Source organism: Schistocerca americana, chromosome 4 (genome assembly GCF_021461395.2).
Source record: "Schistocerca americana isolate TAMUIC-IGC-003095 chromosome 4, iqSchAmer2.1, whole genome shotgun sequence".
Lineage (NCBI taxonomy): Eukaryota > Metazoa > Arthropoda > Insecta > Orthoptera > Acrididae > Schistocerca > Schistocerca americana.
The window spans coordinates 757,805,645-757,824,812 of NC_060122.1; the positions used below are offsets into that span (position 1 = coordinate 757,805,645).

The 19,168-nt window shown below is 45.4% G+C and overlaps 1 protein-coding gene across 2 annotated transcripts in view; it reads right to left on the reverse strand.

Moving 5' to 3' along the window:
- LOC124613148 overlaps positions 1 to 19,168 on the reverse strand; it is a 192,761-nt gene that overhangs the window by 28,914 nt on the left and 144,679 nt on the right. For both annotated transcript variants that reach the window (XM_047141766.1, XM_047141768.1), the window contains exon 5: positions 2,586 to 2,810. In XM_047141766.1, the coding sequence (XP_046997722.1) occupies positions 2,586 to 2,810 (225 nt within the window). The remainder of the gene's footprint in view (positions 1 to 2,585; positions 2,811 to 19,168) is intronic.

Below are 19,168 nucleotides of genomic sequence, written 5' to 3' on the forward strand. Positions count from 1 at the left end.
TACAAATTAATGTTATAACAGTTAAATAAATTTTAAACTTTTGGATATCATATACAGGAAGTTTCATAATGTTTGGCCGTCCGCCCCTGGTAGCTGAGTGGTCAGCGCGATGAAATGTCATTCCTAACGGCCCGGGTTCGATTCCCGGCTGCTTCGGAGATTTTCTTCGCTCAGGGCCTAGGTGTTGTGTGGTCCTTATCATCATCGTTTCATCCCCATCGACACTCAAGTCGCCGCCGTGGCGTCAACTCGAAAGACTTGCACCCGGCGAACGGTCTACCCGACGGGAGGCCCTAGCCTCGCGGCATTTCCATTTCCATAATGTTTGGACGATTTCAAACTTGAATAATGAGCGCTAAGAACAAGATACATCGACGGTGGTGCCAACTATAGCGCGGAGTATCAGGCTTCATCTCATATACAGGTCAGTAATCACGTCGTAGTGGTCGAAGCAACATTGTGCGTCCGTGGTGGAATGCCATTTTCGCTATGGCGAATCTATCGTGCGAGTGCAACGTGCCTTTCGTGAAAATTTCAAGATTCAGCCTCGACATCCAGTTTCTGCTCGTGGAACGATATGGAATTGGGTAAGAAACTTCCGTGCAGCTGCCAGTGCATCGAACTGAAAGTCAACAGGGGCTCGGAAAACCATCGGCACTCCCGAGAACGGACTAGCTCGCCTGATTCAACCATGGTCATACTTTCACCTACGGTGTTATTTGAAGGCGAGAGGGTACTCCGGCTAGCCGAGAAGCTTGCAACAGAAGGGGGGTATGACGTCAAACGGGCCGACTTGGAGCAGGAGAGGCACCACAGGACATTTTAATTTTCACTGTCTATACTTTAACAAATAAGTATATAAAACTTTGTCAGGCTAACCAGGAAGGATTCAGGATTCACACTCATAGCAGTGGAAGTTCAAAAAAAATAACAAAATAGTTCTTTTTACATGTGAAATTTCATTTTTTCACTTAATATTGGCTGCATTTGTTGCTATAGGTACATTTTTCTTCATAAGTAAGAGAGATTCTTCGATGAATTTTGCACTGAATACGAACCATACATACAGGTGTATGAAACTCAAGAATTAATTTAAATTATGAAAAAATGAATGAGCTGTTACATTTTAAACATGTTTAGAAAAAACTCAAATTTCATAGTTAATTATCTCAATTTTTACCACAGATTTTAATAGATTTGAAAAATTCTAGAGTTTCATACACCTATAAGTATGGTTTGTAAGCTGTGCAAAATTCATCGAAGAATCTCTCTTACCTATGAAGAAAAGTGTATATAGCTACAGATGCAGCTTGTAACAGTGAGAAAATGATGAAATTACACATGTAAAAAAATTATTTTGATATGTTTCTGAGCTTCCACTGCTATGAGTGTGGATCCTGAATCCTTCTTGGTCATGCTGAAAAAGTCTTATGAATTGATCTGTAAAAGTATAGACAGTGTAAATTAAAATGTCCTGTGGAGTCTCTTCTGCTTCAAGTCGGCCCGTTTGACGTCCTACCCCACTTAAAAGATCGAATCCACGATGAAACATCGAGAATTCCTCCGGCAGTTAAGAAAGACGTGCTCAAAATCTGCATTGAAACGCCTCGAGTATAGTGTAGTCGCGAATGGTCGTCATCCATTCGACAAAAAATTAAATTAAATTAGGACAAGTAAAGTTAATACCAATTCATCTGGTAATATTAGGAAAGATAGAAATACTTCGAAAAATTTTGGAACGATGATTTTGTTTCAGTATAAAGAGTATATGTATCGTATGACTGGTTTTTTTGTCGTAATAAAGCAACAAGAAGCTGTAAAGCTGTGTGCGTAATTGTCCTGTTTAAGTCCTGAGGTATCACATATGATACCATCTGTAATAAATCACTATGTTTTCAATACATTTTTGAGGGTAACTCATTGTTAAGTAGAGCTAACACAAAGCAATTAACGCAATAATGGCCCATTTATACTTTTAATATGTGCTCAGGACTGAAGAGGTTATGATACCATTTACCAATCGTTTCAGATGTACCTTGCGTAACACTTCTCAACTTAAATCAGGCTCAAGGAAATGTGCATCCTTGATGTGTCAGAGTTTGCTCTTAGTTGAAACTATAGGACATAATTAGTGAAAAATAATGTTATTTGAAAGTCTTAAGAGTATGAATCTTCACTGTAAGAAGCTTCTCGGCTTGGTGTCTGACGTCGGTAGCTGTTCCAACAGTCGGATGGTATTGTATGACGTAGTACTGATAATATCTCGTTTCCTGTCGCTGCCACCGTTACCTTTCAGTACTGCATGCAGCGAGTGTCTTCACTGAACACATCAAAAATTTAAATCATTTCCAACACAATTATATGGAACATTTCTGTGATTTTATATTCACATGTTACGTCTGCTTTCATTCATGATTACATAGTCACACTGAACACTGTGGTGCCTGCTAGCTAAGCCCGACTAGTTCGGCTGAAACGGAAAGCTTACGGTACTGACTGCGGCCATCGATTCTGCTGCTCCCATCAGCCACCAGGCGCAGAGTCTTCTTACAGCGAACAAGTAGTAAGAGTAGAGTGGGACGTACCTGATCGTCGGCATGGCAACCTCCACCGAGTGCCTGGAAACCCACCCAAAGAGCGGCGGCGACGTTGAGGAGCCACAGCACGTAGCCACGGGCGGCCATCGACATCATGAACGCCGAGTACGTCAGCAGCTCCAGGCCCGGCGTCGGAAAGTCCAGCATGGTTTCCACGTCCCACGGCTCAAGGCCCAGGGACTTTTGGATTTTCTTCACTGACCTTATTCTGCTCTGTGGACAGTCAAAGAGTAACTATGGAGACAAAGAGGTTGTTGCTGGACACTGCAGTGAGGCTGGATGTGACAGATGCACAGCGGGAACAGAAGACCGCGCCTATTAAGTTGCCAAGGATGCGAGTGTTATCTCTTACAATTTTCTATTTCCTTTGACCAAGGTAATTTCGGAACACTGTCAGAAATGTCGGGCATAAAAGAAGAGAGACGCGGAAGGCAGAATATACTGGGGCTCAGGTTGATGCTATGTTCCTCGACTTCCCGAAGGCGTTCGATACAGTTCTGCATTGTCAAAATCTTCTTGACTGTTCGTTAACGTTAATCCAGTCCAGTACGGGTTCTCTTGTACACAAGATTCGGCAGTTTTATTTATTATTATTAACACTACTGGCCCTTAAAATTGCTACACCGCGAAGATGACGTGCTGGAGACGCGAAATTTAACGGACAGGAAGAACATACTGTGATATGCAAATGATTAGCTTTTCAGAGCATTCACACAAGGTTGGCGCCGGTGGCGACACCTAGAACGTGCTGACATGAGGAAAGTTTCCAACCGATTTCTCTTACACAAACAGCTGTCGACCGGCGTTGCCTGGTGAAACGTTGTTGTGATACCTCGTGTAAGGAGGAGAAATGCGTACCATCACGTTTCCGACTTTGATAAAGGTCGGATTGTAGCCTATCGCGATTGCGGTTTATCGTATCGCCACATTGCTGCTCGCGTTGGTCGAGATCCAATGACTGTTAGCAGAATATGGAACCGGTAGGTTCAGGAGGGTAATACGGAACGCCGTGCTGGATCCCAACGGCCTCGTATCACTAACAGTCGAGATGACAGGCATCTTATCCGCATGGCTGTAACGGATCGTGCAGCCACGTCTCGATCCCTGAGTCAACAGATGGCGACGTTTGCAAGACAACAACCATCTGCACGAACAGTTCGACGACGTTTGCAGCAGCAAGGACTATCAGCTCGGAGACCATGGCTGCGGTTACCCTTGACGCTGCATTACAGCAGGAGCGCCTGCGATGGTGTACTCAACGACGAATCTGGGTGCACGAATGGCAAAACGTCATTTTTTCGGATGAATCCAGGTTCTGTTTACAGCATCACGATGGTCGCATCCGTGTTTGGCGACATCGCCGTGAACGCACATTGGAAGAGTGTATTCATCATCGCCATACTGGCGTATCACCCGGCGTGATGGTATGGGGTGCCATTGCTTACACGTCTCGGTCAGCTCTTGTTCGCACTGACGGCACTTTGGACAGTGAACGTTACATTTCAGATGTGTTACGGCCCGTGGCTCTACCCTTCATTCGATCCCTGCGAAGCCCTACATTTCAGCAGGATAATGCACGACCGCATGTTGCAGGTCCTGTACGGGCCATTCTGGATACAGAATATTGTTCGACTGCTGCCCTGGCCAGCACATTCTCCAGATCTCTCACCAATTGAAAACGTCTGGTCAATGGTAGCCGAGCAAATGGCTCGTCACAATACGCCAGTCACTACTCTTGATGAACTGTGGTATCGTGTTGTAGCTGCATGGGCAGCTGTATCTGTACACGCTATCCAAGCTCTGTTTGACTCAATGCCCAGGCGTATCAAGGCCGTTATTACGGCCAGAGGTGGTTGTTCTGGGTGCTGATTTCTCAGGACCCATGCACCCAAATTGCGTGAAAATGTAATCACACGTCGTTTCTAGTATAATATATTTGTCCAATGAATACCCGTTTATCATCTGCATTTCTTCTTGGTGTAGCAATTTTAATGGCCAGTAGTGTATTTATATTTAACTTTGTAGCCCGTTGCCCTTCCTGTCGCCATATCGCTATTTACCTAAGAGAGGGAAGTCCTGGGCGTCACCTGTCCCTAAATTATGTACTTTCTTCTGTGTGTGATCGTACACTGCCAAAAAAAATGTTGTACACCTGGAAAGACAACATCGATTTTGGTCTAATGATAGCATTTGCCACATGGGGGATAATAAATGTACTTATAATGGTTTCAACGTTGTCCGCCAACAGATTGCATAGTGGCATAGCTCTCAGAGCGCCATCTATGTCTATCCTTTAACAGGGAATGCTTACAGCCAGAAGGCTTAGTGTGGCGCAAATGTGTGAAGCAAGCACGCAACCATGGCACTGAGACGCACTTGTGCTTCCTACAACCAACTGAGCGGGTTCGAAAGGGGTCAAATTGCTGCCTACCAATTGGCGAGTTGGTGCTTTCTGAGATTTGACATACAAGTTGGACGTGCTGCGTCAGATGTGCAACGATGCTGTTATCAGCGGTCACGTGAGTATTCTCACACACGCAGACGAGGTTCTGGATGTCCGTGCAGCACAGAAGCCCGCCAGGATCGCCGTATTGTAAGGGCAGCAGTGGCAGATCGTACAGCTACCAGAACACACGTAAGAGGGCTTGTGAGCCCAGACGTGTCAGCACGAACTGTTACGAACCAGTTACTAGCAATGAGTCTGAGGGCAAGCACACCTGTAGCCCGTCTACTACTCACTGCACAGCATCGACGTGCACTGCCCGATTAGTGCCGTCAAAGGGTCACTTGGAAGATTTTTTTATGTGTTATGGTTTTAGGGCGCAAAAGTGCTATGGTCATTAGCGTCCGGTCTGTGACTTAGGAAAAGGTAAAAAAAACCAGCAGTAAGGGGAGTGAAACTCAAAAAAGTAGGGAAACCAAAAACAGAAGGAAAGCTTAAAAAACCACTATAGAAGGGGGGTCGTTTGTCCCCAAAAAAGAGCGTCAAATGACTGACGTCATCTCACTGGCACTAATGAACTCGAGAACGCGATCGGCTGAGCGCGTGTCATCCGCTAAAATGGAAGATATATCAGGCGACAGCTGTAGACGGGCGCGTAACGGAGTAAAATAGGGGCACTCAAGTAAAAGGTGTCTCACCGTCCACAGCTGAGAGCAGTGGGGACAGAGTGGGGGAGGATCGCCACTTAAAAGATGTCGATGGCTAAAAGGACAGTGCCCTATCCGGAGTCTAGTTAAAATTACCTCCTCCCGACGACGAGTTCGGGAGGAAGAGGTCCAACCAGGAAGAGCATTCACCGCAATTTATTATTGGTAAGTGTCGACCAATGTGCGTCCCATAAAAGAGCAAGACGACGACATAAAACACTGCGTAGATCGGCGAAGGGAATCATGCGAGTAGCTGGCTGAAGAAGAGAGACTGCAGCCTCGGCCGCTATATCGGCCGCTATATCGGCCGCCTCATTTCCGCAGATACCAACATGTCCTGGGATCCAGAGGAACGCCACAGAGGCGCCCCCCAAGTGGAGCAAGTGCAGGCAGTCCTGAATCCGGTGGACCAGGGGGTGGACAGGGTAGAGAGCTTGGATACTGAAGAGAGAGCTGAGAGAATCTGAGCAGATAACATACTGTATCCGCTGATGGCGACGGATGTATTGGACAGCCTGGAGAACAGCGTAAAGATCCGCAGTATAAACCGAACACTGGTCGGGAAGCCGAAATCAATTTGGGGTGTCGCCAACAATATAGGCACTCCCAACACCAAACGATGTTTTTGAGCCATCAGTGTAAATAAATGTGGCATCCTTCATTTGTGCGCATAGAGCAGCAAATGCCCGACGATAAACAAGAGAAGGGGTACCATCTTTGGGAAACTGACAAAGATCACGGAGTAGGCAGGTCCAGGGCCGGAGCCAATGCGGTGCTGTACCCCAAGTTGTCAAGAAAGTCTTAGGAAAGTGGAAGGAAAGAGAATTGAGCAGTTGACGGAAGCGGACTCCCGGTGGTAGTAGGGAGGAAGGGCGGCCTGCATACCCTAAATCCAAGGAGGCGTCGAAAAAAATGTCATGGGCTGGATTAGCAGGCATGGAAGACAGATGGCTAGCATAACGACTCAGAAGGACAGCTCGCCGATTGGACAGCGGAGGTTCAGCAGTCTCTGCATAAAGGCTTTCCACAGGGCTGGTGTAAAAAGCTCCAGACACTAAACGTAATCCACGATGGTGGATAGAGTCGAGACGCCGAAGAATAGACGGCCGAGCAGAGGAGTAAACTATGCTTCCATAGTCCAATTTAGCGCACTAAAGGCGCGATAGAGGCGGAGAAGGACCACTCGATCCGCTCCCCAGGAGGTGCCATTCAGGACACGGAGGGTGTTGAGGAAGATGAAATGGCGGGCCGTAGTCTTCAGCAATGACAGCGGATTCTGCCTGCAACTGATGGTTGCTTGCGCGTGCGATGTAGACCTCGTGAGTGCCATCTGTAGTGGGCTTTCGTCCAAGACACACTCGTCCCAAGGCAGGCCTTATGGTCTGGGATGCGAAATGCTACAACTCTCATTCGCCTTCGGTGTTTCCGACGGAGACGCTAACCAGCGCTCAGAAAGTGCAGAATGCTGTTAGACCTATTATTTTGCCGTTCTTGCAACAGGAAGGTGACGTGTTGTTCCAAAAGGATGATGCTCGCCCACACACTGTCTGTGAAACTGAACGTGCTCTGCAGACGTGCAGCAAGTTCCCTGGCCAGCACGATCTCCGGATTTGTCTCCTTTAGAGGAAGTGTGGGATATGATGGGACGAGAAGTGACTCTTGAGACTCGTAAATCAACAACTCTTACAGCCGGCCGCTGTGACCGAGCGGTTCTAGGAGGTTCAGTCCGGAACCGCGCTGCCGCTACGGTCGTAGGTTCGAATCCTGCCTCGGGCATGGATGCGTGTGATGTCCTTAGGTTAGTTAGGTTTAAGTAGTTCTAAGTCTAGGGGGCTGATGACCTCAGATATTGAGACCCATAGTGCTTAGAGCCATTTGAACCAACTCTTACACAGCTATGTGAACAGGTCAAGCAGGCTTGGTGTTATGTTGGCAGAAGAGCCAACACCGTGTTGCTAGTGGATGCCGAAATGCACGCGTTTTAGCTCCCGCAGGCTGGCGTGAGGAGGGAAGGACTATACAGACGTGAGGTCTGGAACATGACAAGGAATTAGAATTCAGAAAGCGGACGTAATTAGTTTGATACTTAACTTTAATCCATTAATGATGAACGCCGCTCTTGACGGTACATGATTCACAATATGATCTGTTCAGAATACATTCATAGTAACTGAATATGGCGCCTTGCTAGGTCGTAGCATATGACGTAGCTGAAGGCTATGCTAAACTGTCGTCTCTGCAAATGAGAGCGTATGTAGACAGTGAACCATCGCTAGCAAAGTCGGCTGTACAGCTGGGCCGAGTGTTAGGGAGTCTCTCTAGACTAGACTTGCCGTGTGGCGACGCTCGTTCTGCAATCACCGATAGTGGCGACATGCGGGTCCGACGTATACTAGCGGACCGCGGCCGATTTAAAGGCTACCACCTCGCAAGTGTGGTGTCTGGCGGTGACACCACACTTGACATAACGTATCAAATGGCTCTGAGCACTATGGGACTTAACTGCTGAGGTCATTAGTCCCCTAGAACTTAGAACTACTTAAGCCTAACTAACCTAAGGACATCACACACATCCATGACCGTGGCAGGATTCGAGCCTGCGACCGTAGCAGTCGCGCGGTTCCGGACTGAGCGCCTAGAACCGCTAGACCACCGCGGCCGGCACATAACGTATCAAAAATGACTCAAAGCACTATGGGACTTAACATCTAAGGCCATCAGTCCCCTACACTTAGAGCTACTTAAACCTAACTAACCTAAGGACATCACACACATCCATGCCCGAGGCAGGATTCGAACCTGCGACCGTAGCAGCAGCGCGGTACCAGACTGAAGTGCCTAGAAGCGTTCGGCCACAGCGGCCGGCCATAACGTATCCCGAAATAGTATTCGACCTCTGTACGATCGACTGGATGCCGGATTCAGAGCCTGCATTGCCGCCCGCGGAGAGTACACGACTCACTAGTATGACTGTTTTAGCCTGGAACGATACATGGTACCTCAGAACCGATTGTGTTATTGATCTGTAAATGTAATAGTTCCATATACTCCATATCCACTGCCGCAACAATAACTCTTGAGTGAAATGGAAAGTTCTAAACAGGTGTACTAATTTCTTCTGGCAGCGTATTTTAATTAGATATTTGTGTGGTTTATTGACTGAGGCAGAAATCTGGAACCAGCCCAGAATTTGGCTAAATGCGCGTGGGATACCGTGTAAAAACAACACTCAAGCTGGTCGGACATTAGACGCAGTCATTAGTCCTCGGTGTCGATTTGGTCCACATCTGGCTCGCCTGCCTCCCTTGCAAACTAGAGCGTTGGGTGTTATGCTATACGAGCATTTTAGCTGCGCATTGTAGTCTAATGGACAAGATACGAGTGTGCGGAATATCAGAGCAGCTTTGTGACTGGACTGAGGAGTGCCTAGCAAACGAACACAGCATGTCATTCTTAACCAAGAGACGTTTTAAATGTAAAGCTGGTTTCAGCCATACCAATGTTCATTCTTATATACAAGATGATTATTATTAGCATTTGAAAACCACCGAATCGAAGTAGATGACAGTGAGATGAGTAAATTGATATAAGGCACATGCGGCCATAAATATAGGAAATACCCCAAAAGTAGACGACAAATATTGAACATGCCACGTCACCAGATGACATACCTCGCTGCACGTTTAATGGTTGGGCTTGTCATTCTGCTCTCGCTGGTAGAGGTCAGTGCTACACATCACTCCAGAAGGATAATCTGTTTTCGTGAATGTAAACCATTATCGTAGTCCCGTATGCGTTGCCCCCTAGTGGCGAGGGTAGGAGGGACAAGCCAAACCACTGCACGTATTACCGAGGTACGTCATCTGATGACGTCACATGTTCAACATGAGTCATCCACTTTTGGGGTACTTCCCGACATTTGCGGCTCCATGTGTCTTGTATTACTGTCTCAGCGCTGCCTTTGCGGCTAGCCACATCTAACCTACAAGTGGCGATGGGACGGAGTAGTAAGCTAATTGCATGTGGAACGGGAGAGTTGCACTTAGAATTGTAACATTAGGTATAGCAGTGATTGCAGGGGCAATACTATCTGTCTACGCTTGCTCTTTCTCTATTTGGCTTTTATGTCTGGTGGGGTAAACGCGGACACTACGCTATCTGGAGCAGGCGAGAGCAAGGCAGCGAGGAGCCGCGACAGAGATCATTCCATTGGCACGGAGGCAGCGATGTCTTGTCATAGCTGGACAGTGAACTCGTGCCAGGGAGAAAGCGGCATAAATGGGCTTTATGCGTCTGTATAGGTGGTTTACGATATATTAATATGAGGCTACGATAGTTAATTCACGTACTGCAATCAGCTTTAAAGTCATTTAAGTTTCGTACCACAATTCAATTAATTCCATTAAGCTAGAGACAATATTACCAAGTACGTAATTGCGTTTGACTAATTTTTTTGCAACACGGTAGCTATTTCTGATTACTCTTTGTACTATTATATCTTTCCTTGAAGTTCACGAACAAGTGTGAGCATTCCTAAAGAACTAGACAATCCTTATGATAATATAGAAGATCAAACACATTAATTACAAACAGTGGTTATACGTATAACATCTCCGTTGTGCTATAGAACCTATACTCAGGTACGTGGCTGTAGAGCGTTATTCAAACTACATTGTAAATCGTACTTGATTATTAAAGCCACAGAGTACAATCCCTTTCATGCTGTTCAGTACACACAGAGGTACGACACGGAAGGTTTGATACTGAATCCGATGCAGAGAGGAGTTTCCGCTGGGAAAGTTAAACACCCTCACAAAGTTACGCGGACATTTTGAAATTCTCAAAAGGGAAGGCAAATCACACCAGCGTTTCCTCCTGTTTAATAAGCTGGGAACAAGCCTAGAGCTCTGTCTGGCTACTAACATTATGGCGCAGATTATTTTCGGGCACTTAATAGGAGGGGATTCGAGTGGAAAAAATCTTCTCTGACAGGTCAACAAATAACTGCTAACCGTGACTAGGCGCTGGTAGCTATGGCGTCATCTCGCTTATTTAACTGAGACTGGCATCATGCGAATTTTAGGAATGTCACGATAACGTTAGACTTTGCTTAAAACTGTACTCACGATCATTTTTTCTAGTTACTTCATTTCGTTCGCAATTCGGGAGTGGATTCTTATTAAAGTGTATCTTATGCTACTTTGTCTCGCTCGTTACCTTGCCAAGTCCACGTATTAGTTACTGTGCATGCCTGAGTTGCACACCTCTTTGCATCAAGGATAAAGCAATAATCTCTGCCACGTCATTTAAAGTTGATTCAGTTGCGAACTCCCGATGTGACGCCTCTTTTATATCCTCTTTTTCAGTACCTTACGGGCCAATAATATTTGTATTATGTACACTGTATGATCAAAAGCATCCGTAGACCCCAGAAACATACGTTTTTCATATTAGGTGCATTGTGCTGCCACCTATTGCCAGGTACTCCACATCAGCGACCTCAGTAGTCATTAGACACCGTGAGAGAGCAGAATGGGGCACTCCGCGGAACTCACGGACTTCGAACGTGGTCAGGTGATTGGGTGTCACTTGTATAATTCCTAAACGTCCCTGAGTCCACTGTTTCTGATGGATAGTAAAGTGGAAACGTGAAGGGACACGCACAGCACAAAAGCGTACAGGCCGACCTCGCCTGTTGACTGACAGAGACCGCCGACAGTTGAAGAGGGTCGTAATCTGTAATAGGCAGAGGTCTATCCAGACCATCAAACTGCAATTCCAAACAGTCAGGATTCACTGCAAGTACTATGATAGTTACGCGGGAGGTGAGAAAACTTGGATTTCATGGTCGAGCGGCTGCTCATAAACCACACATCACGCCCGTAAATGCCAAACGATGCCTCGCTTGGTGTAAAAATCGGACGATTGAACAGTGGAAAAACGTTGTGTGGAGTGACGAATCACGGTACACAATGTGGCGATTCGATGATGGCAGGGTGTGTGTATGGCGAATGCCCGGTGAAGGTCATCTGTCACTGTGTATAGTGCCAACGGTTAATTCGGAGGCGGTGGTGTTATGGTGTGGTCGTGTTTTTCGTGGAGGGGGCTTGCACCCCTTGTTATTTTGCGTGGCACTATCACAGCACAGGCCTACATTGATGTTTTAAGCACCTTCTCGCTTCCCACTGTTGAAGAGCAATTCGGGGATGACGATTGCATCTTTCAACACGATCGAACACCTGTTTATAATGCACGACCTATGGCGGAGTGGTTAGACAACAATAACATCCCTGTAATGGACTGGCCTGCACAGACTCCTGACCTGAGTCCTATAGAACACCTTTGGGATGTTTTGGAACGCCGACTTGGTGCCAGGCTTCACCGACCGACATCGATACCTCTCCTCAGTGCAGCACTCCGTGAAAAACGGGCTGCCAACCCCAAGAAACCTTCGAGCACCTGACTGAACGTATGTATGCCTGCGAGAGTGGAACCTGTCATCAAGGCTATTGAATTCCAGCGTTACAGATGGAGGGCGCCATGAAATTGTAAGTCATTTTCAGCCAGGTGTTCGGGTGCTTTTGATCACATAGTGTATAACTCAGACAGATTAAACCTTCATCTGCATTTTGTTAGTTTGTTAGTTTTAAACGTAAATATTCACTACGTATAATTTTACCGCTTGTGAAATAAGGGTGTAGTAGTTTAATTCCTTTTGCTATTACAAGGGGTATTCGGAAAGTAAGTTCCGATCGGCTGCGAAATAGAAACAACTGTGAAAATCAAAAGCGTTTTGTTTGAAACAGTTAACTACAACTTCTAGTTACTTATCTACAAGCGAGCGAGGTAGCGCAGTGGCTAGCACACTGGACTTGCATTCGCGAGGACGACGGTTCAATGCCGCGTCCGGCCATCCTGATTTAGGTTTTCCGTGATTTCCCCAAATCACTCCAGGCAAATGCCGGGATGGTTCTTTTGAAAGGGCATGGCCGACTTCCTTCCCCTTCTTTCCCTAATCCGATGAGACCGATGACCTCGCTGTCTAGCCTCCTCTCCCCAAAAAAACCACAACTTATCTACATAGTCGCCGCTCCGATTTAGACATCTGTTGCAGCGTTGTACCAACGTTTCAATATTCCTCGTCATAGAAGGCGGTCGCCATTGCTTTCTGCAAACCTTCCACGCTGGTCTACAGCTGTGCCAAAACGTTGTCTTCATAGCCAGCGGTTCTTGTGAGCAAAGAAGAAACTCAGGGGGAGCCAAATGTGGGCTGTATTGTGGGTGATCAAACACCTCCCATCGAAAACGCTGCAGAAGCGTCTTCATTGCCCTTGCAGAATGCGGCTGAGAACTGTCTTGAAGAAGTAAATACATGAAAGTTATGTTATGTGGGCTGCATAGCTTCAGTAAAAATTTCGCACCAGGCCCACGTACTTGGCGGGAGACACTGTTTATTTAGGAATCTTTAGTGCTCACTGTGCGCGTAGAACTGAAAAGAGTAATGTGACGCGATCAACAGGCGTACTAGATACACTGCCCAACACATATGTGCAGAGCGTCATAGGGATTTCAGAGTCGTTTCCGTTTCGCGACCGATCGGAATTTATTTTCCGAATAACCCTCGTATTTTGCAGGTTCGCCTCACGACGAATGAGCATTCTGATAAATCGATAAACCCTTATTGAGTTGCAGTCATGAGACATTAGTAATAACTAGTTCTTCTTTGCATGCTATCAGTTGCAGTTGCTGATAAGTTAGGCTGACAGATACTGTTGCACCAATCGCTGTTTATCAGATACTGTGTGCAAAAATTGGCTCTGAGCACTATGGGACTTAACATCTTAGGTCATCAGTCCCCTAGAACTTAGAACTACTTAAACCTAACTAACCTAAGGACATCACACACATCCATGCCCGAGGCAGGATTCGAACCTGCGACCGTAGCAGTCTCGCGGTTCCGGACTGCAGCGCCTAGAACCGCACGGCCACCGCGGCCGGCTTATTGTGTGCAGTAATCTTGTGCGCTACTATCATGTAACATAAAGATAACATTCTCAAATTACGTTTTCGCTCTGAAGCTTTAAGGTCTTTTGTACTCTAACAAGGAAACATCACCAACTTCACTTCATATTTTAAGGAGAAAAAAAGCACACATTAAAGATATCAAGATACCAGCCATAGCAATCGATCCCTCGCGAAATTCGGTCGTAATCTGATAGTACGCAGTTATGACTTTCTGGAAGTACAGCTTCTAAATTTTACGTGGACACCCTTCGTTTGACACTAGCTCTGCCCGACATCAGCCGCCTAATGTCTGAGCGCGAAAGGATGCACAGCAGAGTGAGAATCAGAGCCCTCCTATTGGGATGTTGAAGCCTAGGGAAGAGGAGGGGAATGGTGGACATATCTGCCCAACGTATTTTGTAATGTTGCTTGAGAACACATGTCCTTTTACGCAACAATTAGTAAGTAACATGAGCACGTAAAATGAAACCCTTACATCAATATTATTAGAACAGCAGTCTAGCACTGACATTCTGCAGCTTTACATATGCCTCAGAATCAAAGTGAATGAAGCGAAGCAACTTAAGAATTATTATAAAATGAATTTAATGCCAATTAGTTGAAGAAAGGTGCATCATCTGCAAATGTGTTTGACTTTAACAGTGCCTGCTTTGAACTCCAAAGAAAATTAATGGACAATAGCGACAGTGTTACGATACTTCTCTAATGACACACTCATTCGTTTCATTCATGTGAACTGCATTTGTGAGTAGCAACATAAAAGTCTCCAAAGCAAAGAAATCTCTGGCACCATCTAAAGGTAAGAAACCACGCACTTTGACACAATGAGCAGAGCACATTACAAGTGTCAAGATACGATGCACTATGAAGGAATAATTGAATGTTTTACTTAAGACAAAGACCTACACAAACTGAGCAAGTGAATAACGCGTTGGTGCGCCATTGGCCCTTAAGCAAGCAGTTATTCGGCTTAGCACTGATCGATGCAGTTGTAGGAATGTCCTCTTGTCGGCTATCGGGCGAAGTGCTGTACAACTGGCGCTTTAGATCGTCAAAATTCCGAGCTGTTTGGAAGGCCCTGCCCATAATGCTCAATTTGTGAAGCTCTTTCTGTTGAATAAATCATCTAATTTTCCTGACATTGTAATAATTTATTTTTCTGTTCACGTACATCACATCTACCGATTTCCGTCCCATTCCGATAATTTCGAAGTGCTGCGTCGGTCTTTTTTGTGTTTGAGGGTATTTCACAAACCTCTTACGCACATCACTTGCTTCGCAGTACAATATTTCGCGCTCAGGCATTAAGGGGTTGCAGTAGGGTGGAACGAGTGACAAACAAACGGTGCACGCGAAAGTCGAAAGTTTAAAAGCTGTACTTTCAGAAGGTCACAGCTATGTACTTTCAGAACTGTGCCCCCCCGTCCCCAATTTTCGCGCGGTATCGATTTCTGGAGCTGATATCGTGCTGAAATGCCTTTCTCTCTTAAAATATAAGGTCAAGTTTACGATGTTTCGTTCAAGTCAACAATTAGATAACAGAAGACACCTCTACTGCACAGCTGGACGCTACAAGCAGATGGGTGGCACTTGTTCAGTTTCTGATCACTGTTTAAGGAATTATTCACAGTATTCAGTCACTAACTATGCAAGCCCATTTTCCTAAGTAGCCGCATTATGAAAGTGCATGTATATGTGTGAATATTTCTAGTAAACTTTACGAGTCAGATAGCGTTCCCAAATTATTTTCTGGGGCATAAGAATAATACGTTTTGCATGGCTTATGGGAGTCGTCATTGCTTTTTTATTATCAGACTCGTATTTCATACTTAGTATAATGTGGAAGACTGATAAGGAATCCCTTGAATGCAAGGTCGCAAAAGGCCAATAATGTTTACGGTATTCGACGCCCCATATATTGTCTTCCACGCAACCACATTACAAGGCGCTAATGATAACAGGGAGTGGGACTGGAGGTATCCAATGGTGAGCACAGCATGAGGCTACGGACCGTAGTTGAACTGCTTAGTCGACGAGTAACTCACAACAGTAGTACAGTGCTAGTGATGTTGATACAAAGCATAGCAATAGAAACGATAAACAAAGGAAACATAGCTTTATATCCACAACAATAGTTGCTGAAGCTGACATTTCCTCAGAAAGGAACCCAAGGAATTTCGCAGAGTGAGAAAGAAGTGGCAGATCAAATAATAGCGTTTTTGCAAGATAAGTCGGTGGAAAGTGTGGTGTCGTATACATTCGACTGGGCGGACAATGTACACTGAAGGGCCAAAGTAACTGGTACACCTGCCTAATGTCGTGAAGGGCCGCCGTGAGCGCGCAGAAGTGCCGCAACACGACGTGGCATGGACTCGACTAACGTCTGAAGTAGTGCTGTAGGAAACTGACACCATGAATCCTGCAGGAATGTCCATAAAGCCATAAGACTACGAGGAGATGGAGATCTAGAACGTTGCAAGGCATCCCAGATATGCTCAATACTGTTCACGTCTGGGAAGTTTAGTGGCCATCGGAAGTGTTTAAACTCTGTAGCAATTCTGGACGTGTGGGGTGTCGCATTGTCCTGCTAGAATTGCCCAAGTCCGTCAAAATGCACAATGGACACGAATAGGCGCAGGTGATCACACAGGATACTTACGCACGTGTCACCTGTCAGAGACATATCAGGAGTCACAAATCACTCCAACTGCACACGCCCCCCACAATTACAGAGACTCCACCGGCTTGAACAGTCCCCTGCTGACATGCAGGGTCTATGGATTCATGGGGTGGTCTCCATACCGTACACGTCCATCCGCTCGAGACAATTTGCAACTAGACTTATTCGACCAGGCAACAAGTTTCCAGTCATCAACAGTCGAGTGTAGGTGTTGAAGAACCCAGGCGAGGCGTAAAGTTTTGTGTCGTGCAGTTATCAAGGGTACACGAGTGGACTTCGGCTCCGAAAGCGCATATCGATGATGTTTCGTTGAATGGTTCGCACGCTGACACTTGTTGATGGCCCACCATTGAAACCTGCAGTAATTTGAGCAAGGGTTGTACTTCTGTCACGATGAACGATAATCTTCAGTCATCGTTGGTCCCGTTCTTGCAGGATATATTTTCCAGCCGCAGCGATGTTGGAGATTTGATGTTTTACCAGATTCCTGTTATTCACAGTACATTCGTGAAATGGTCGTTCGGGAAAATCCCTACTTTATCACTACCTCGAAGATTCTGTGTCTCATCGCTCGTGCGCCGACTGTAACAACACGTTCAAACTCTCTTAAATCTTGATAACCTGCCATTGTATCAGCAGTAACTGCGCCAGACACTTGTTGTCTTATACAGGCGTTCCCGACCGCAGCGCCGTATTATGTCTGTTTACGTAATTCTGTATTTGAATACGCATTCCTATACCAGTTTCTTTGGCGCTTCAGTGTACATGAGGCGTGCAGTGATTGCAATACATGATTAACAAGCGAAAGTGATATTGAAACAGTTGGCCATCCTTGTCGGACAAAGATCCACAAATCCCGTCTACAGTGAAACGTAGTGAGCACAATCGTTGTCGTACGAGCAGGTACTAAACGTAATGACTTACACGGAAGATCATCCCCAGCATAATAATAATAATAATATAAAATTTTAAAGATTTCGATTAACTCCGCAGCAATATGACTGTGTAGTGCGTAAGGAAAACCAGGGATATTCAAGGGAGGACAAGTCGCACTTGTTACAAGAACTGGTGTTTGCGCGATTCAAGGATGCTCAACGCAATTTACAGGTTCTGCATGATTGTGACCTACTACGTTATGCACATGAAATTGCGCGCGACATAGGTTACACTGATTTCAAGGGAAGCAGTGGATGAGTGCATAACTTCAGACAGTGCTACAGGTCTGGAAGACGTAAGATAACGAAATTTCAAACGAATCTTCAACTTAAAGATGCACAGCAAACTTCGAAATTAGCCCGAAAAGTTGTAGACGACATAAACGTTAATTCCGTCGCTCAATAAGGAATTTGTTTTGAAGTTTGATCAATCGGAGTTTGAAGAGGAAACGTGTATGAAAGGAACCCTGAAGATTAGAGGTGCATCAAGAACATCAGAGTCTTAACGCATTCGAACACAATTATTCTGACTCTCAATCTGGATGGTAAATTGACTGGAAAGTTATTTATTGATTGTGATAAGTTGGAGGAGCGCTACCCCTTTCTTGTGGGCGTGACCTTGCGATGGCAGCAGGGAATATTTAGCCGGCCGGTGTGGCCGTGCGGTTAAAGGCGCTTCAGTCTGGAACCGCGTGACCGCTACGGTCGCAGGTTCGAATCCTGCCTCGGGCATGGATGTGTGTGGTGTCGTTAGGTTTAAGTAGTTCTAAGTTCTAGGGGACTTATGACCACAGATGTTGAGTCCAATAGTGCTCAGAGCCATTTGAACCATTTGAATTTGAATATTTACGTCACAGTAAGCAAGAGTGGGAAATGGGCGTAAGAGAACTGAAACTATGGTTTGAGCACTGCTTTTGACCAATTGTTGTTGTTGTTGTTCTGGTCTTCAGTCCTGAGACAGGTTTGTTGCAGCTCTCCATGCTACTCTGTCTTATGCAAGTTTCTTCATCTCCCAGTACGTACTGCAGCCTAAATCCTTCTGAATCTGCTTAGGGTATTCATCTCTTGGTCTCCCTCTACGATTTTTACCCTCCACGCTGCCCTCCAATACTAAATTGGTGATCCCTTGATGCCTCAGTACATGTCCTACCAACCGATCCCTTCTTCTAGTCAAGTTGTGCCACAAACTCTTCCCCAATTCTATTCAATACTTCCTCATTAGTTATGTGATCTACCCATCTAATCTTCAGAATTCTTCTGTAGCACCACATTTCGAAATTTGTCTAAACATTTGTCTAAACTATTTATCGTCCATGTTTCACTTCCATACATGGCTACACTCCATACAAATACTTTCAGAAACGACTTCCTGACTCTTAAATCTATACTCGATGTTAACAAATTTCTCTTCTTCAGAAACGCTTTCCTTGCCATTTCCAGTCTACATTTTATATCCTCCCTACTACGACCATCATCAGTTATTTTGCTCCCCAAATAGCAAAACTCCTTTACTACTTTAAGTGTATCATTCCCTAATCTAATTCCCTCAGATTCACCCGAATTAACTCGACTACATTCCATTATCCTCGTTTTGCTTTTGTTGATGTTCATCTTATATTTTCCTTTCAAGACACTGTCCATTCTGTTCAAGTGCTCTTCCAAGCCCTTTGCTGTCTCTGACAGAATTACAATGTCATCGGCGAACCTTAAAGTTTTTATTTCTTCTCCATGGATTTAAATACCTTCTCCGAATTTTTCTTTTGTTTCCTTTATTGCTTGCT